Genomic DNA, 21,320 nt, shown 5'->3' with positions numbered 1-21,320 from the left:
ATTAAACTGTTATAGTATTGTGTACTTAATATCATACTATTTTTCAGTGACCATTTATTACATTAAAATGTAAGTAATCATTAAGGTGCATGAACCAACTTGTATATTTGAAGGCATGCATACTTGAAGATAGCATGAATACCTGGAATCCTCCAAATTTTATATTAGAATTGGGATAAACTGGTAAGAAAATTAACTTTTGGTAGTTGACACAGCCTTTGGACATTATTCATGTTTCTTGCCTTTAAGATATTGGACTCTTCTTTAAGAATTAAAAACCAGAGAATATGATGAGATACAAACTCTTGGCAAAAAAGCTTAAAAATGCAAATGTAAAAATTACCTCTTAGAAAGGTTTATTGTTTCGTTTTCCTTAGGCTTTCTGCAATTAGGAAAATATAGGCAGATGCTTAGTATTTGTGCCATACCAAAACACTGAGTTCTGAGTATTGTTTGGTAGAAGAGTAAAGCAATTTGCATTTTTTGCATTTCTTTTTTAAAGAACAACCCTGTTAAAAAGTAAGACTATGTATAATTAGGAATATCAATTCTGCTACTACAGCATGAGCTCCCACTAGGCTGTCAGCCTCGCAAGGGCATAAGCCTTGTCTGTTTTTCACCACAGTATCCTGAAAAGTAAACAAAAGCACGTACAAGATCCAGGAGAGAGGAGTCACCAGAGTAGCGTAGTGCCACAGAGATAGGGCAGCAGAATGGGGACACAGCGGAGAGAAAGACCTGGGGGAACACCTGGGGAGGCACAAAGAAAGAGGGGAAACGAAGTGGGGGGGGGGGGGGGAGATCAGAGAGAGAGGACCACTGAGTTGAGAGCAAGACCAGAACGACAGGGGCAGGAGAGAAGGGCAAGGTGTGTAGGGGAGGAGGAAAGAAGGTAGAGGGTGAGAGTCAAGAGAAAAAGGGGGGTTTAAAGATAGTGAGTAATAGGAGAGAGAGGAAGCAAATGAACCAGGGCTAGCAAGAGAGAGGGGTGTACAAAGAAATCAGGTTCCTTGTTTGAAAGCGTGTTTCCCGGGGCGCCTGGGTGGCGCAGTCGGTTAAGCGTCCGACTTCAGCCAGGTCACGATCTCGCGGTCCGTGAGTTCGAGCCCCGCGTCAGGCTCTGGGCTGATGGCTCAGAGCCTGGAGCCTGTTTCTGATTCTGTGTCTCCCTCTCTCTCTGCCCCTCCCCCGTTCATGCTCTGTCTCTCTCTGTCCCAAAAATAAATAAAAAACGTTGAAAAAAAAATTAAAAAAAAAAAAAAAAAGAAAGCGTGTTTCCCATAGCAGGGACTAAAGACAGTAGTTTCATTCATTCAAATTAATTTCAAACTCTATTTCCTTAAAAAAGAGCTTAAGGGGCGCCTGGGTGGCGCAGTCGGTTAAGCGTCCGACTTCAGCCAGGTCACGATCTCGCGGTCCGTGAGTTCGAGCCCCGCGTCAGGCTCTGGGCTGATGGCTCAGAGCCTGGAGCCGGTTTCCGATTCTGTGCCTTCCTCTCTCTCTGCCCCTCCCCCGTTCATGCTCTGTCTCTCTCTGTCCCAAAAATAAATAAACGTTGAAAAAAAAAATTAAAAAAAAAAAAGAGCTTAAATAATTATGAAATCATCAAAGTAAATTATATGGCAAATAAAAGACTGTAGTGGTGAAGAGTATAGGTTTGAATACCACTGCCACCTAGAAACACGGAGACCTAGGGTAGGTTATTTAAACCCTCTGAGCCTTGGGAAAAGGGGAATTGTATGATACCACATAAAGGTGTAGAGAGTAATAATGGCTTATATAGCTGGCACTGGCTTCCCCTGCCAGATGCTATTCTAATTGCTTTACATTTATTAACTCAGTACTCACTGCAACCTTACGAGGTGAGAAAATTGAGGCACCTAAAAGGTAAGTAACTTGTCCTAGGTCACAGATCTTATAAGTGAAAGAACTAGGCTTTTAACCAGTTTGGTCTCAGAATTAGTGCTTTTAATCACGACATAAACCACCTCTCAAAAAAATTAAGAAAAGGTGTATAAACATTAAGAATGAATGAAACTACCCTCAAAAATGATAGATCCTATTCATTATCAAAACAGCAATTATAACTAGAGAAAAAAAAGCCTCTTTTATACTGTTTCTTAAAGAAAAATCTAGTTAATAAAATACAAAGTCATGAGAACATAAATCAAAAGATCAATGCATTATGACCAATGCATTATACTAGTAATGACCTCTTGAATAGGATACTTTTAATTTTAGACTTTCTCTTGTTTCTCTTTTCTTTCACATAACCAATCTGATGCTAGAATTCCATATTTCCTTCAGAATTACTCTTGGGATTGTGCTTTCTTCTCCTGAGGGACCTAGGAGGGGCATCACAGATGGATTAATAAAATGAGAATTTGGAGCAAGGAGATGAATGTTAGTGTCAGTAGATAAAAGCCAACCATTATAATGATATTCTTTGAATTGAAATGTTTTAATTGCTCTTCAAATCCAAAACCACTTAGAATCTTCACTGGTTGTGAAGATATGAATCACTTTTAGCAGCTTGTGGTGACTGTGCCCAAGATGGCTCTCAGGTCCTAGAAGAAGAGGAAGGAACTGTCTTGTGCATTAACTAGGCCCTGTAGTCCTGAGGTCACTCTGCATCACATATTATGGGAAGGGGAGAGTCAAATGGGAATAGAATTTTAAAACTCTGCAAATTTCTACCTGTACGAAAGAAACAGGGGCGCCTGGGTAGCTCAGTTGGTTAAGTGTCTAACTTTGGCTCAGGTCACGATCTCTGGTTGGTGAGTTCGAGCCTCACATTGGGATGTCTATTGTCAGCACAGAGTCCACTTCATATCCTCTGTCCTTCCTCTCTCTCTGCCCCACTCCCTGCTCATGCACGCGCATGCTGTCTCTCTCTCAAATAATAATAATAATAATAATAATAATAATAATAATAATAAAGAAACACATACTCACTTTTTCATTATAGATGTCCCCAAGCATTGTACTTGCTCTCACGACATCTAGGCTTTGAAAATTATTTCTTGCAATTTCCACAACTTTTTTCAAGTATTTAATTGCTTCTGGCATCTTTCCTTGGCTAGAATAAATAAAATAGGAAACTATTGGAGAATCATCTCATTTAACATCACACTAAAGGGAAAATATTTTGTGTCTCTGCTTTAGAAAGTGCAAGATGATTCAGGATAAAAAAGTGTGAAGTACAAAATTAAAAAATACGTGGCCTGTCTTTGTTGGAGTATACAGTGAGTTAAAACTTAAACCTTTAAACTTTCAAGTGTTGCTGGTGGGATTGTAAAATGGTGCACCTGCTTTGAAAAACAGGTTGGCAGGTCCTCAAAAATTTTAATATACTGTTACCCTATGATCCAGCAATTTCACTCCTATGTGTATACCCAAAATAAATAAAATATATGTCCACACAAACACTTGTACACAAATGTTCATAGCAGCATTATTTATAGTAGCCAAAAAGTGGAAACAACCTAAAGGTCTATCAATTGAATGGATAAGCAAAATGTGGTATATCCATACAATGGAATATTTTTCTGCCATAGGAAGGAATGAAGTAGTTTAGTGACACATGCCATAACATGGATCACCCTTGAAAACATTTTAATGAAAGAAGCCAGTCACAAAAAATACAGTGTATGATTCCATTTACATAAAATGCCCAGAACAGGAAAATCCAAAGAAACAGAAAGTAGGTTAGTGGATACCAGAGGCTGGTGAGAAGGGGCATATAGATAGTGGCTGCTAAGGGATATGGGGTTGCTTTTTGGACTGGCAACCATAGTCTGAATTAAATTGTGGTGATAGTTGTACAACTCTGTGAATATATTAAAACCTACTGAATTGTAGACTTTAAAGGGTGAATATGGTATATGAATTATATCTCAATAAAGCTATCATTAAACAAAAAGATAAAACCTTTGAAAACATTGAGATTTTCCATACCACTTTGTAAATGAAGCCGGTCCTTTATGGGGAGGCAATACCTACTGGAGGCATTAGAACAAATATGATGAAAATGGAGTATTCAGAAATCCCTCAACCAGGACTCTAAAGAATGAAAGATAGAGACAGACCCAGTTGGAAGGGCCTGGCTTCTGAAAGGCATGGTACAATCATGGGCAAACTGCAAGCATTTTTATAAGTAAGAAATGAGATTTCATTGTGATATACCACTGGGATTTTGGAGACAGTTACAGCAACTCAAATTACCAAAACTAACTAAAACAAGTTTGGATTTTTTTTTCTTTCATAAAGAATTGAAAAGATTTTAAAGATCATTTAAAATCATCATTTTAAGGATTTCAATGAATTATATTAAGAAACCCTTATTATATGAATTCTGCTCTAATTTTACAAATCTGAGTCCCAAATGATCATCAGTTTTTCATGATCTGAATACCACTTCAAGGATATATAAAAATCTTAGTTTTATATGAGTAAGAGCTACACATAAAGGAGAGAGAAGAGTGGAAAGACTCTAAAAATCTCTCTAAAGGAGATAATTATTTGAAATTTGAAAGCCAATCTAAGGAGACAAGCTCTTTTAGGAGCCAGGGGTAGTGATGTACTATGTGAAGAATGCTTGGGGGCCCATTGAGAGAGGTACATTCTCATAAGGGTGAATGAGATCTAAGAACTAAGATAAAAAATATTTGAGCAACCAAAGAGACAGTAATTTTTGAAAACATCTATATCCAAGATATAATATGCTGTGACTGATTTTGTAGAGGTGATTGAAGCCGAAGTCCAGCTCAAGGGACATTGAACTGCCAATTCAGGGACATGCCATTAAGAATTAAAATGCTATGGACAAAAGCAGGAAGTGATTTCAAATAATGGCTCCAAATTAAGTATGCTGAAGAAATTCAGTATCTGCTGAATCTCTGGATTTTTTTTTTTTTTTTGCCAATTCCTAACACAGAATAATGAATCTAAGATTATATGAAATTCTATTGTTAAATCATATCAGAACTATTGAAATTTTTTATTAATGTGACAACATCCAGAATTTAGAGACTTTATTTTAAAGTTTATTTATTTTTGAGAGAAAGAGAGTGCATGCAGGGGAAAGGCACAGAGAAAGGGAGATAGGAGACAGAGAATCCCAAGCAGGCTCAGTGCTGTCAGTGCAGTGCCCCATGCAGGGCTCAAACTCATGAACTGCGAGATCATGACCTGAGCCAAAATCAAGAGTCAGGTGCCTAACTGAGCGAGCCACCCAGCTACCCCCAGAATTTAGAGATTTTAAAATAACAGAAAACCTATAATTGTGTTCCTCAATTAAGTATAATAAAAGAAAAACTCTTACTTCTGAATGTTTCTGAATCCCTAGAATCTCCTTTTGCAGCTCCCAGTGAACAACTATGCCATGACTCAATAATTCATAAGACAAAATTCTGAAATGTAGAGGTTGTTTTGAAATCGAGCTGCTCCCTGCATGGGCATTTCTCAGTTTAGACTTCAAGAATTTACTCATAGGAGCTCTGGATAGTATGATAATGAATGTGGCATATACAGAAGTTTTGCCACAAACTTTTAAATTATTGCCGTTAAAGAAAAATTTAGCAATATTTCATTGATTCTAAAACACACATTTTCCCATGCTCTAACATTTCTGAAATCAGGATGTCTTACAACAGGTAGGCATCTAATAATCACTGTCAGATCAGTAGCAGGCCACAGTTGGTGCTGCAGAATGGACTAGGCTTATATTCCTGGACATGACCCAACAATTGCAATGCCTTGATCTTTCTATGAACAACTATTTTAGATAATTTCAGACAGGAATCTGAGGTCTGGTTGTTTTCTAAAACACCTTTCTGAAATCTTCTAAAAGTCAAGAAAGTGCTAACTTCAAAATGGGCAAAATGAATGTCCATGACTTGGAAAAAACTACTGGAGATGATACTGGAACATTATTTTTAAAAGGGCTAGAGTATCAATGTTCTTGATGACACAAAAGATGATATGTTTGGGAAAAAAATAATGACAGTTCTGATTTAAAAGTGATTCAGAAAAATTGGACTTGGAACAGAAAGATGTTTGAGGAGTGTAATAAATTTGTTTTGTTTGTATTTTTCCATGAATGTTTAAGATTAATGATAAAAATGTCTGCATGTGAGACTAAAATAGCTCTTTTATTAAGTATAAAATCAAAATTCTAAGCATGAGTGGTATTATATTACAGTTTAGTTAGAATATCTTTTTGGTAGTACGTAAGGTGCATCTTCCAATAGAAACAATCTTATATTCAGTGAAATCTAAAAATAAAGCTACTTCAGTATAATGGACTAGGGTAGTTCATTGGCTAGTAAGTTCTTGCTTAAAATTTTCTAGGAAGTTTAGTTTTAAGTCTACAATGTGTTTCAACACGTGTATACACTATGCAACGATCACCCCCACAAGTCTAGTCACCATAAAAAAGTTACAAAAATGTTTTTTCTTTTGATGAGCACTTTTTTAAGAGTCACTCTTCCCTGGCAACCTTCAATATGCTCAGTACCATTGGTTACAGTCACCCTGATGCTCACCACATCCCCATGACTTATTCACTTCACAACTGGAAGTCTGTACCTCCTGACCCCGTTCACCTATTACACCACCCCTGTTCCCTCTTCTCCCTGGGAACCACCAGTCTGCTTATTAGTTTCATTTTGTTTTGTTTTATTCATTCAGTTTGTTTTTCAGATTCTGCATTAGTGACAGTGTAAGTATTTATTTTTCTCTGCTGGTCTTATTTCACTTAGCTTAATACTCTTAAAATCTATCCATGTTGTCACAAATGGCAAGGTTTTGTTCTTTTTTACAATGGGGTAGAATTCCACCGTATACACTGTGTGTATATACTATATCTTATAGTATAAGTATATATATATACTTAAGTATATATATATATATATATAAGTATATATATAGTATATATATATACTATATATATATATATAGTATATATATAGTATATATATAGTATATATAGTATATATATAGTATATATAGTATATATAGTATATATATAGTATATATAGTATATATATAGTATATATAGTATATATAAGTATATATATATATATATATATACTTTATACTAAGTATAAATATATATAAGTATATATATACTATAAGATATATCCTATATCTTATTCCTTCATCCATTGATGGCCACTTAGGTTGTTTCCATGTCTCAGCAACTATAAATAATGCTACAGTGAGCACAGGGGTGCATATATCTTTTCAAGTTAGTGTTTTCATTTTCTCGAGATAAATATCTAGAAATAGAATAGATGGATCATACAGTAGTTCTACTTTCAATTTTTTGAGGAACCTTCATACTGTTTTCCATAGTGGCTGCACCAATTTGTATTCCTACCAGCAGTGCACAAGGGTTCCCCTCTCCATGCCCTTGCCAACATTTGTTTCTTGTCTTTTTAATAATAGCCATTCTAACAGGTGTGAGGTGACACCTGATTGAGGTTCTGATTTGCATTTCTCTGATGATTAGTGATGCTGAGCATATTTTCATGGCCCTGTTGTCTATGTGTATGTCTTCTTTGGAAAAATGTCTATTCAGATCCTTTGCCCACTTCTTAACTAGATTGTTGTTTTTTTTTCTATTTTGAGTAATATGAGTTCTTTATATTTTGGACATTAACCTCTTTTCAGATATATGACTTGCAAATATTGTCTCTAATTCAGTAGATTGCCTTTACATTTTATTGATCATTTCCTTTGCTGTGCAGAAGAAACTTTTTAGTTTGATGTAGTCCCACTTATTTACCTTTGCTTTCATGCTTTTGTTTTTGGAGTCAGATCAAAACAACAACAACAACAACAACCCCACCAAGACATATGTCAAAGAGCTTACTACTTACCTCCTCAGAGTTTAATGATTTCAGGTCTTATATTGTCTTTAATTCATTTGGAGTTAATTTTTTGTGAATGGTAACTAGGTTCCGTCTTTTGCACATGGTTGTCCAGTTCTCCCACACCATTTATTAAAGAAACTGTCCTTTCCCCAATTTATATTCTTGACCCTTTGGTGTAAATTAATTGGTCATATATATATGGGTTTATTTCTGGACTCTATTTGGTTCTGTTGATCTATGTGTCTGTTTTTATGCCAATACCATACTGTTTTGATTATTATAGATTTATAATATAGTTTTAAATAAGGGAGCAAGATAACTTTCTCATGATTGCTTTGACTATTCAGGGTCTTTTGTGGTTCAATACACATTTTAGGATTGTTCTATTCTATGGAAAATGCCATTAGGATTTTGACAGGGATTACACTACATCTGTAGATTGCTTTGGATAGTATGGACATTTTAACAATATTAATTTTTCCAATCCATGAACACAGAATATCTTTCCATTTATTTGTGTTTACTTCAGTTTATCAGTGTCTTATAGTTTTCAGTGTATGCGTCTTTCACCTCCTTGGTTAAATTTATTCTTAGGTATTTTATTCTTTTTGATGTCAGTGTAGATGGGATTATTTTCTTAATTACTCTTTCTGATAGACTGTTGTTCATGTATAGAAATGCAACAAATTTTTGTGTGTTGATTTTGTACTGAGAAAATTTACTGAATTCATTTATTCTAACAGTTTTTTGGTGCAGTCTTGAGGGTTTTCTATGTATATAAAGTTATGTCGTCTGCAAATAGTGAGAGTTTTACCTCTTTTTCCAGTTTGGAGAACTTTATTTCTTTTTCTTGCCCAATTTCTAGGACTTCTAACACTATGTTGAATAAAAGTGGTGATGGGGCGCCTGGGTGGTGCAGTCGGTTAAGCGTCCGACTTCAGCCAGGTCACGATCTCGCGGTCCGTGAGTTCGAGCCCCGCGTCAGGCTCTGGGCTGATGGCTCAGAGCCTGGAGCCTGTTTCCGATTCTGTGTCTCCCTCTCTCTCTGCCCCTCCCCCGTTCATGCTCTGTCTCTCTCTGTCCCAAAAAATAAATAAACGTTGAAAAAAAAAAATTTAGAGAAAAGTGGTGAGAATGGGCATCCTTGTCTTTTTCCCCGTTTTAGATGAAAAGCTTCCAGATTTTCACCATTGAGTATAATATTAGCTGTGGGCTTCACATATAGTCTTTACTATGTTGAGGTTCATTCCCTCTATACTCACTCCCTTGGGAGTGTTATCTAAATGGATGTTGAATTTTGTCAGATGTTTTTTTCTGCCACTATTGAGATGATCATATGATTTTATCATTCATTTTGTTAATGTGGTGTATCACATTCACTTTTTTGATTTCTCGTTTAATTTCTCCTTTCATTGGGCCACTGGTTTGTTCAATAGCATGTTGTTTTATTGCTACACATCTGTGATTTTTCTGTTTTTTTTTTCCCTGTAATTGATTTCTGGTTTCATACCAGTGTAGTCAGAAAAGATGCTTTATTTGATTTCAATCCTCTTAAATTTATTGAGACTTGTTTTGTACTCTAACACATGATCTGTTGTGAAGAATATTCCCTGTGCACTTGAGAAGAATGTGTATTCTGCTGCTTTTTATGGAATGTTCTGTATATATCTATTATGTCCAACTGGTCTAAAGTGTCATTTAAGGCTGATGTTTCCTTATTGATTTTCTGTCCGAATGATCTATCTATTGATGTAAGTGAGGCAATAAAGTCCCCTACTTTTGTTGTAGTGCTGCCAATTTCTCCCTTTTGGTCTGTTAATATTTGCTTTATATATTTAGGTGCATAAATATTTACAAATGTTATATCCTCTTGTTGGATTGACCCCTTTATCATTATGTAATTTGTTCTTTGTCTTTTATTACAGTCTCTTTTAAGCCTATTTTGTAAGCATAACTACCCCAGCTTTCTTTTGCTTTCCATTTGTATGAAACATCTTTTTTATCCCTTCACTTTCAGTCTGTGTGTATCCTTACATCTAAAGTTAGTCTCTTGTAGACAACATGTAGATGGGTCTTGTTTTGTTTTGTTTTTATCCGTTTTGTCACACTTTGTGTTTTGGTTGTATAAGTTAGCCCATTTATATCTAAAGTAATTATTCATAGGTATGTGTTTATTGCCATTTTGTTAACTGTTTTCTGGCTGCTTTGTAATTCCTCTGTGTTCCTGTCTTTTTCTCTTGATCTCTTCCCTTATGGTTTGATGACTTTCTTTAGTGTTATTCTTAGATTCCTTTCTTACTATCTTTTGTGTATTTACTATCGGTTTTTGCTTTGTGGTTACCATGAGGGGCACATATAATAGCCTGTGTATATAACAGCTTGTTTTAAGTTGATGGCAACTAAAACTAAAACTACACTTTTCCTCCCCCCCCATGTCTAATGTTTTTGATGTCACATTTTACATCTTTTTATTTTTGCATTCTTAAGAGATTATTGTAGTTATTTTAACTAGTCTTGTCTTTTTTTAGAGATAGAGAATGAAAGAGACCACAGGGAAGGGGCAGAGAGAGATGGGGAGAAAGAATCCCAAGCAGGCTCCATGGTGAGCATGGGGCTCGATCCCATGACTGTGAGATCATGACTTGAACCAAAATCAAGAGTCAGATCCTTAGGCACCCCTTAAGTAGTTTTGTCTTTTAAAATTTTTAACATTTATTTATTATTGAGAGACAGAGAGAAACAGAGCATGAGCATGGGAGGGACAGAGAGAAGGGAGACACAGAATCCAAAGCAGGCTCCAGGCTCCGAGCTGTCAGCACAGAGCCCAACGCGGCGCTCGAACCCACAAACCACAAGATCATGACCTGAGTTGAAGTTGGACGCTTAACCGACTAAGCCACCCAGGCCCCTTGTTTTGTCTTTTAACCTTTATATGAGTTTTATCAGTGACTAACTCATTACCTTTACTACATATTTACCTTTACCAGTGAGATTTATACTTTAATATGTTCGCTTGTTACTAATTAATGCCTTTTTTTCAGGTTAAAGTAGTCCCTTTAACATTTCTAGTAAAGCCAGTTTATGATAGTGAATTTCTCTAGCTTTTGTTTGTCTGGAAAATTTTTGATCTCTCCTTCAATTCAAAATTATAACCTTGCTGGGTGAAGCATTTTTGGCCAGAACTTTTTCCCTTTCAGCACAATTGACTATATTGTTTGCCTCCCTTCTCACCTGCAAAGTTTCTGCTGAAAAATCTACTGGTAGTCTTTTGGGGTTTCTCTTGTTTCTCAAGTTGAAAAAAACAACTTGTTTTTCTCTTGCTCCTTTTAAGATTTTCTCTTTAACTTTTGATATTTCAATTATAATGTGTCTTGGTGTGAATTTTTTGGTATCATCTTATTTGAATCTGTCTAGGATTCCTGGATATAGATGTCTGTTTTTTCCCCATGTTAGGTAAGTTTTCAGCAGTTATTTCTTCAAATGAGTTTTCTCCCACTTTATCTCTCTCTCTTCTCCTTTTGGGACTCTTACATTATAACTGTTATTCTGTTTGCTGTTGTCTCCATGGTCTTCTAAGCTATCTTTTACTTTTGAAAATTCTTCCTTCTTTTTGCTGCTCTATTTGGGTGAGTTCTATTGCCCTGTCTTCTAGATCACTTATCCTTTCCTCTGCTTCATCTAGTCTGATGCTGAACCACTCTAGTTTATTTTACACTTCAGTTATTGTATTCTTTGGCCCTGTGACTTTTGTTTCCTCCTGTGCTTTCTTATATTTTCTATCTCTTTGTGAAGTTTCCCACTGTGTTCATCCATTCTTCTCCCAAGTCGTTGAGTGTCTTAATTACCACTGCTTTTAACTCTTTTAATAAGTAAATTACTTATTTCCATTTCACTGAATTTTTTTCTGAGGTTTTATCATGCTCATTCATTTGGATCATAGTCCTCTAGAGGTTTTCCCAGTTTTCTTGAGACTCTGTTTCTATGTACTAGGTGAAACACTACCTCTCTCAGCCTTGAAGGACTGGCCTTATATAGGAAATGAACCTTGTTGGTCAATGTTGTCCTAACTGAGAGAGATCTCAGTCAGCACCTAGTTTCAGACTTATTGGAAGCCAGACACTCAGGCAGCAGCTTTAGAGTACTCAAATATATATAGTCCTGTGGGGCTATCATTTAAACCCTGGTGGCCTTCAGACCAGATGGCCTGGAGGTGCTCCCTGGTAACAGTAGCAAAACTTGGGGCTTCAGGTAAGTGTATAAGCTCCTTTCCATGAGGCACCAGTGCCCTGTAGCAAGGCACAAAGGATGGAATGAACAAAGATGCCCCCACCTCCCCCATGTCTACATTCCCTGAGAGTACCTCTGTGGCCTCTAGGTAGGTGGCAAACTTGAAGTCTGCCCCTCAGCCTCAAGTTCCAGAACAAGTAAGTATGCCTCTTTCCCAGAAAGACTGGGAGTATGTTTCAGTCTTCTGTCTCTGTAGTACTGTGGATGTTAGCCTGCCAAGAACTGTCTCTCTGTTACAGTCCCATGTGTTCCAGAAATGCAGGCCTCTCTCTTCTGGCTATCAGAGCCAGATGATTGGAGCATTTCCTATGTATGCTGTATGTGCCCAACAGTTTTAGCAAAGAAGCAGGAGAGCACAGGGCCAGGGCACACTTGCTGGAGCTATCAAGGTAGAGAGAGAGTGAAAAAATGGTACCTGCCAGTGCCTCTGCTCCTGGAGAGAGTCCCATAGGCCTTTGCCCCTCTAGCATATTCTTTAAGATGAGCAAACTTCACATATAATCTATAAACTTTTCAGACTGCAACTTTTGTGCTAGTCCCTGGGGTAAGTAAGTTGCATTCAAGCTCTTTAAGAGAAGTACTCTAGTTCCCTATAGCTCTTTCGGTTTCCTGGATGTGAGCCTCATTGTTTTCCAAAGCCAGACATTTTGGGGGTTTGTCTCTCCATTGCCAGTCTCAGGGATTGGGGTGCTAATGTGGGGCATGAACCCCTCATCCCTCAGGGAGAATTTGCAGATTTGTGAGATCACTCCTGATTGTGGGTCACCATGCTGTGGGTGGGATTTTGGTGAGAATGCTTCTCAGCCTCTCCCACCAATCTAGATGTGGCCCTTTTGCCATTTGTTGTAAAGGAACTGTTCAGCTAGTTTTCAGGTCTTTTTCAGAGGGAATTATTCCATATGTAGCTATAGATTCAGTGTATCTATGGGGGGTTGGTTCAGGACCTTCAATATGCCACCATATTGGATGCTCTCCCTCAAGTTGCCTTTAAACACCGACTAAAATTAAACATTTAGTCTACATGCTATTTTTCTATGATCTGTATGGAAATAAACACAGCAGCTCTGAGGAACAACTGCATCATTATCCCATAGTCTTTGATCTATACTAAATATTTAATAAAACTAGTCTTCAAATGTCAAAAAAGAGGGGTGAGTTATATGGTATATGAATTATATCTCAATAAAGCTGTTATATTTTTTTAATAAAACCTGTAAAAAGTTTATAAAGGTAAATGGTAGTTTGTTCTTGCAAGTGTCCCTTAGCTGTGAAATCTTGGATGTCATTAAAGTGATCTATAGAAGTGTTACATATATACTGGCAAAATGTTTAAAATGACATATAGTTACTAACAGAGTGCTTAGAATAGACTAGGCCTTAATGTATTTTTAAATAAAGGAATGGTTGAAAATTTGAGAAGGGAAACACCTGTGCAGTACTTATAAAAATTAAGCTTCCAGGTAACTTTCAAGAACATCAGTAATTGGATGTTTGGAGTCCATGACTGTCAACTCCTGTCTCCTGGATATTTCTGTAACATCAAGAACATCTTTTTATTTCAGTAATTTTGTTGAGAGACTATCAAATGCCCTAGAATGTGTTAGTTGTTGGGGAATATGGTTCCTGCCCTTAAAGTGTTTCACTGTCAATTTGGAGAGATCAATATAAACATTTGTACATAGAATTAACTGTGATAGGTACTATGAACTGTCTACAGCAGTTTGAAACTTAAAGCACATTTATTTGAATATTTTTATAAGAGTAAGTCTAGTGTTTTGGGGTAAATTTAGTCTTAAAAGGGAGCAAAACAGATTTGGAGACAAATCCAGTGAACACAGTGGTGACCTCAAAGCATCTATATGAATTTGAAAAATTGTAATATGTATTACGTGAAACATCTTTGAATTTTGAACTGCATAAAATGTTTAGTGTGCTTATAGATTTACAGGTCCTCCCATGTTTCTTTCTCCTTCAACCTTACATAGATCTTCAGCATAAGTTGGGAGTTGCTGCTGTTAACTGTCTCATATTTCCTAAATGTTTCTTTCTCCATAGCATCTAGAACTCTTGACCAATCTCTATTCTCTCACTTTCCCTGTATCTCTCATTTACCCAGATAGCTTACTGACATTGAGATTGTTGACTATCCAAAGTTGGCTGTTTCCAGAGTCCTGCCCCAGGCATTCACTTCCCCTCCATTAAAAGCTTACTATGGGCAATTTCATTTCCTACCACACCATGCCCTAACCCCTATATATGCATATGTCTGGCAAATTATATTTCTAGCCCTAATTTTTCCACCCATATTTACAGCTGTCCAAGACCTACCAAGCATGCAAAGGAAGATAATTTCCTCCAAGTGATGTCATCTAATGATAAGGCTAATGGCAATTTTTCGAAAAACTGCTGCATAGTACAGTGGTATAAAGCATTCATAAGCAATTTAATGAGTTTTGTTTCAAAAATCAGGTTATCCATAGAGATTATTTACTGTGTTTTCTAAATGTGACTCTAAATCCTTTTGGCTATTTCTAGAGATCAAACCCACCTCTCAAACAATGATGTGATGCTATTTTGATGCTATTTTGAATGAAGATATATATATATACACACACATACACACTCAAAAGAATATACCACAAACTCAGAAACCATTTCAAAAGAGTATAATTTAAATAGGTAGTGTCAGGATTATAGGTATCAACTTACATAACTTCCTAAGATTTGATGAGGATAACGTTTATTCTCATAGGTAAGCTGTGGTGTGCTTGCAAAAATAAGTTGTATTGTTTCAAAGTCAGTGTGTTATGGTGGATATTAGAAAGATCCAGGCTTGAAACCCAGATTGGCCTCTTAGATGAGTAACTTTGATCACATATGCATTCTTTCTCAGCTTCAGTTTCCTCAATTTTAAAACAGCCATAGGGGCGCCTGGGTGGCGCAGTCGGTTAAGCGTCCGACTTCAGCCAGGTCACGATCTCGCGGTCCGTGAGTTCGAGCCCCGCGTCAGGCTCTGGGCTGATGGCTCGGAGCCTGGAGCCTGTTTCCGACTCTGTGTCTCCCTCTCTCTCTGCCCCTCCCCTGTTCATGCTCTGTCTTTCTCTGTCCCAAAAATAAATAAACGTTGAAAAAAAAAATAAAACAGCCATAACTTGTTGCAGATGAAAAATTACATACATGTATAGTCTGAAACATGGTAGTGACTCAATAAATGACAGCCAGTATTATTATTACCTCAGTGAAATAGAAAGCTGTCATATCCACAGCTCTCTGCCTGATATTGTCTACCACCAGCTGAGAAGAAAAGTCAATTTAGCTACGCATTACTTTTCGAAAATCTTCCATTTTGCAATGAATTAAATGCCACAATGTCAACGTACACTCTGCAAGACAGCACATAAGGTTCTGGTGTCTGGCTTTCAGGGGGCAGGGTCAAAGAATTAACACTTTTTTTTTTTGGCTTCCTTGAGTGCCAGGTACTATCAGGCATTCTTTTTTTCCTTTCTTGTTGGTAAAAGAATGTTCTACATACTAGAAATAGGATGGAATTTCACATTCTTAAAGTTGTGGATATTGCTGTTTATGATTCTGTTCTCATTTTTTTCATAACACAATCATGAATAATTTTCTTCCACATTAGGCATAGCTCAATTCTCCAGAAAAATTATGAATTGTTTGAGGAATATTTCAAATTGCAGACATGGAGTAAAGCACCATGAGAGGTGCATTTACTAATTTAAATATTTATTTTGTGGAACAACTAAAATGGTATTGAGAGAGCTGGAGAGTATAAAATTATTAATAAATAAAAAAGTACACTATTTAGAATTTTGAGCAAAACTTGTGGATTTCTAGGACTAAAAATGTTTTATCAAATTGATGCAAACTCTCCAAGCTCTTTCTTGGACTGTAATATTCAACAACAAAAAATTGATGAAATAAGAAAAAAAATAGAGTCTTCTTTGCATATCACTTTAAAACCTCAGGGAAAAATTATTATTTTTATTTACTTAAAATGGACTCACTGGAGGTTATTTATGTTCATGTTCCTAAAAGCTGATGTATTTTTGATGGAAGTACATTTTGGATTAGGTTTGGCCTGCTGAGGATTGTTAAATCAACATACACAAACAAAAAACCAAGTTCGGCGAGCAAGAAATACAAAGTAGTATAAACAGAACTATTGCTGGGTGGGTGAGTCCAGTTGTTTCTCTCCCAAAGGAGTGACAGATTTCCCACACATCTAAAATTATCTGGAACTTGCTCTCAACAAATAATGCTAGAGAAAAATTCTTTCTGTTATAAATTATATGCTCCACTCAATGAATGCACAGTGCTACAGCCAGCAAAATTGTTACTCTAGCATCTGAAATATAAACATTATGTATTGCTTACAGGATTTCCAAGTTTCAAAGGTAGCAATAGGTTTAGAAACCAGTCTTTCTTTGGAAGGGAAAGAATAAAATATTTTCTTATAGAAAAGCTACAGATAATTTGTTATAAGTTAAAGGACAAGGTTAAAATGTTAGACAAATATTAATTCCAGTTTTCTATAGGCAGTGCACAGGTGCAACTTGAACAGCATATTATATGTTATAATCATTAAATTCATTCAACCAGACCTTAGAGAGTTAAAAACATATATTCTGAGGAACAGGACTCCTCGGTCCAAAGGATGAGAATGAAACAGTGCAGAATATTTGTGTATCAAGGTGATTCCAGTTTCCAACTGGGAAAACAGGACTGTTAACACCCACATCCCCTGACAACTGTCCAATTATGTATATCACACTTGGCCTACTGTTTGCAGTAGAAGTAATCAATAAAGGATGTGGTTGAGTGAACATAGATTTTGGTTGAACCAATGCATGAAAACTTAATCATTTACTCAGAGAGAAGAAATCAAATAGAGCAGAGATGAAACAGCCACTAAGGGGTTTGTTGATTGTGCCACCAAGTTTGTGGGCCACAGATGAAAGTAATAAGGCAAATGGAATCAGTGACAGGAGAAAATGTAAAAAGCTATTCTTAATTTCATGAATTAATAGAAATGTTTTGATGTATTTTTGGGGGGTCATTTTTAGGAAATTTCGCATCAAAGCCTGGATGTTCCATTTTAAAGAATATATGAAAATTACTAGGGCATGTCATTTCTCTCAAGCAAAAAGAAATTAATTTCCAGCTATAACAGAAAGGTAATTTTCACACTTGAAACTTTGTACTGATTGATTGAAAGATCTCCACTGTGGAAAGTTTCCTAGGAAATAATTTAACCCGAGTTTGCAAGAAAATTCACAACGAGTATGGAATAAACCCAGAGGTAGGCTAGTTGTGACCAATATGTCTTGAATAATTCTCATTTTTGTGATTTTCTTCCCCCTAGATTCTTTTCAAAAGTCACCCTGATTATTTGGAGAGTGTGGCATTTCAGTAAAATGAGTTATTTCAGTAAATGAGGCCAAAAAATGCCGTAAAGAAAATTGAGGAATTTTGCTCTCTTTATTTACTCAAATTGTCTGTGTAATAATAATATTTACTTGGTAATTTCTCAACTCATTCTCTCTTTGTTTTATGGACCATAATTCTGGCTTTTATAGCTGTGTCATACACAATTGTTATCATTTTAGAATATCAACCCCCCCTTTTCTTCTAGTATTCCAAGTGTTGGGGGGGGGAGGCATTGTAATGCTTATTTTCTGTTATGCCCCTTAACCCCCTGTGCAATTAATATTATTCAGAACAAGAGCAAAAATAACACATCCTGTTCACTATTAAAACCTTCCTCAATAACTCTAATGGCATGGCTGGGTCCAGCATTACCAAATGGACAATTCTGTATTACCAAGTCCTTAGTCTTGAGGAAACATGGTGTGTTTTTCAATCGAAGGCTCAGAATAAATTCTTATAAGCATTTTAGAAGGTTCTAGCCTTAAAGATTATTCACCTTTCATGCACGCTCAGCTGATAGCCTTAGACATACACTTACGCTAGTCATGGCTATCCTCTTCCATTTCCTTAAGAGATAAAATATATTTATAGAGATAGGGCTACCATTAGCGAAACTTGTGCAATTGTACAGGTTCGGAAAAAGATTTAGAGAAGATGCAAAGCTCATATGCAGCTTGATTTATTTTTCTGCCACCACTACCATAATTTCCTCTATTTTGGTTGTTCTTCATTTCTTGCATGTTGCTGCTAATCTGAGAGCAGTTTGTGACTATGAAAGAGATAGATGTGTGTGTGTGTGTGTGTGTGTGTGTGTGTGTGTGTATCAAAGAACACTGAGCCCTTAAAGAGAATTTTTTTTAAATGACTACAATATCTGTATCAATGCATTTTTAGTAATCAGTGGACTTGATGTAATAAGGCTTCTTAGATATCTAGGATATGCTGTCCACCTGAAGAGGACTTTTGTTTTTGAAACATCTGTCTCTTTCTTGAGTTATTTTACATAAATGGTAAAAGAATATGCTGAGGCTTCTACTCCCCTGAGCGCCACTCCATAACTACCAGCAATATGGCAAAATGGCAGATGTGGATTGGAAAACTTACGGTGTCCCTGCAGTACTTCTTCCCTACGGCCCCAGAAGAAGCATCTCCTGTACTCTTTTGTGTACTGCATAACATGATAAAACTAAGAACCCATGTCTACCATAGAAATCACTGATGGCTTCATTGTTACTTAGTAGTAGATGGGAATTTTTTTAAGTGGAATTTGTTTCATTTGGTATGAAAGTGAGGTGGGGATCAATCTTCCTGCCTATTGTATACTTGCCCCAAGGCAGGTTCTTAGACTGTTAGACTGTTGGAATAGAATTGTCCCCATTCCTACCAAAAACACACCCTACTTTATGGGCTATCAAAATAGCTGTATCCTGTTCCGCATCTAAACCCCAAATAACACTTAAGCAGCCAAATTAAAACATTAAATTGTCTGTCTGTTGTTGTTGTTGCCATTATTTACCAGATAATTGTTCAATTCTCCCCTTAGCTTTTACTATATGGACCAGGAATTCAAATCGTTGACCAGAGACTAAAATATTCCAAGCAAGGTGTCTGTTTTTTACAGGTGAGAATTATTTTAAGGTAACCTCATGTATCCAGAAGTTTAAAAAATAAAGACTATCAGTAACCAAAGGACAACATTTATGACATAGGAAGTACTCAATATCTGTTTATAAAAGGAAATGTTTTCCCCTGGAGTTTTATCTTTTTAGTTATGTTGGAACACATGTCATTTTATAAGAATTATTTTATAAACATGTTAAGGGATGCATTTATTTAACTGTACAGGCTTAGACCAGGTCTGCTACTACAAAGCAAGACAAAAACTTCAGCCATTTTCTACTGATTCTGGGCAGTATTAACAGCAGAGTGAAGTAGAGAAAAACCTTGGATTGAGAGTAACTTGTTCTGTGAGTGTTCCGCAGGACGAGCAAACATTTCTAATAAATTTTAACTTGATAAATGAGTTATGTCTTGCAATATGAGTAGTACCTGATGCTGGATATCACATGATTACAACTGAGGCATTGGTTCTTGAAATTCACTTTGATATACAAATGGTTTGGATTACAAGCATGTCTCCAGAATGAATAATGTTCGCAAACCAAGCATAATTTTTATTGTAATTTTAATAATCAAAATGAACTGCACCAAATGGCACAGAGTTGGTGTGTTACAAAGAGACATTAAACTGAAAACTTATAAATGTCTTCTTTGTGTTCAAACCCCTACTTTTTTCCAGGTGTTATGTGGAAAGTAAAAATTTAAGGGATAGTTGGGTTGGTTTTCCATGGACTAGTTACTGATCTCTACTTGGAAGAACCACAACACTCATGGGTTGCTTGCTTTACTCATGGCTGGCCCTGCTTTCCTAGAGTAAATATCCTTATTTTCCTTATAAATATGTCTGTATCCTTAACCATTTATGCAGTAATGACTGTATTGCCTTTTATTTGGTATTTTGTAGTATACGTTTTATTTCATTGGCATTGGTATTTTAATATTCAATTAATTTATTTAATAATTAATGATTACTATATTGGCAATGGTAATTATATAATGAAGATGTACTTTTAGTTCATTAAGCATTTAATCTTAAAAATTTTTTTTTTACATTTATTCATTTTTGAGAGACAGAGAGAGACAGAGCATAAGTGGGGGAGGGGCAGAGAGACAGGGAGACACAGAATCTGAAGCAGGCTCCAGGCTCTGAGCTATCAGTGCAGAGCCTGATGTGGGGCTCAAACTCACAAACCGCGAGATCATGACCTGAGCCGAAGTTGGACACTCAACCGACTAAGGCACCCAGGTGCCCCAGGCATTTAATCTTTTAAATGCCTTTAAAAAAAAAATGTTTATTTTAAGAAAGAGAGAGAGAGAGAGGAGAGAGGAGGGAGAGAATGCCTGTGTAAGCAGGGGAGGGGCAGAGAGAGAGGGAGGGAGAGAATCCCAAGCAGGCTGTCAGCGCAGAGCCCAACATGGTGCTTGATCCTGCGAACTGTGAGATCATTACCTAAGCCAAAATCAAGAATTGGACACTCAACCAACTGAGCCACCCAGGCACCCCTTAAATGCCTCTTAAATAACAATTTTATCTTTTAAAACACTACCTTGTATGTGTTTGCAGCTGAAATATAGAAATTAGAACTTGACACAATCTATATCTCTTCTTTTTCTTCTTCGTCTCACTGCTACTACTACCATTATTAAAAAGCTAGACATTGGGTATAAGATCACATACCCAAAACCACGGTCTTAATTTTAATAACTGCTCTTATTCTTATTCTATCTTGAATTAAATCATAATGTTAGAACATAGTGCAATAATTAAATGGAGTACACAACAATAACAATAAAATGAGTGAAGGGCAAATCATGTGCTTTCCATGGAAAAATTTGTATCAGAAGTTGTTCAGGTATACTTTTATTAAATTTTCTGTTTTAAATGAGATATTGGGAATATTGTTTTTGCATTCTGGTGTTTACCCGGATATGGATGCTCAAAGACAGATGTCTTAATGGAAGAAGCAAGATTGAAACATAAATGAAAACTTTCCTCAAAGAAGAGATCTCGAAAGGTTAGGGTGAGCCAAGTTACTGAAGCGTACTATATATTTCTGCGTTCTCTGCTTTTTTAACCTGAGATGTGAC

General features: G+C 36.4%; 1 protein-coding gene across 6 annotated transcripts in view; it reads right to left on the bottom strand.

Moving 5' to 3' along the window:
- The window catches only part of TTC29 (tetratricopeptide repeat domain 29), a 253,186-nt gene that overhangs the window by 97,791 nt on the left and 134,075 nt on the right, over positions 1 to 21,320 (bottom strand). For all 6 annotated transcript variants that reach the window (XM_086704141.1, XM_086704140.1, XM_086704144.1 and 3 more), the window contains one exon: positions 2,956 to 3,079. In XM_086704141.1, the coding sequence (XP_086560267.1) occupies positions 2,956 to 3,079 (124 nt within the window). The remainder of the gene's footprint in view (positions 1 to 2,955; positions 3,080 to 21,320) is intronic.

This window comes from Puma concolor, chromosome B1 (genome assembly GCF_028749965.1).
Source record: "Puma concolor isolate L17-30 chromosome B1, mPumCon1.1.hap2, whole genome shotgun sequence".
Taxonomy (NCBI): domain Eukaryota; kingdom Metazoa; phylum Chordata; class Mammalia; order Carnivora; family Felidae; genus Puma; species Puma concolor.
Note: the sequence above shows the minus strand (reverse complement) of the source record. Positions and strands in the feature narration are given on the sequence as shown.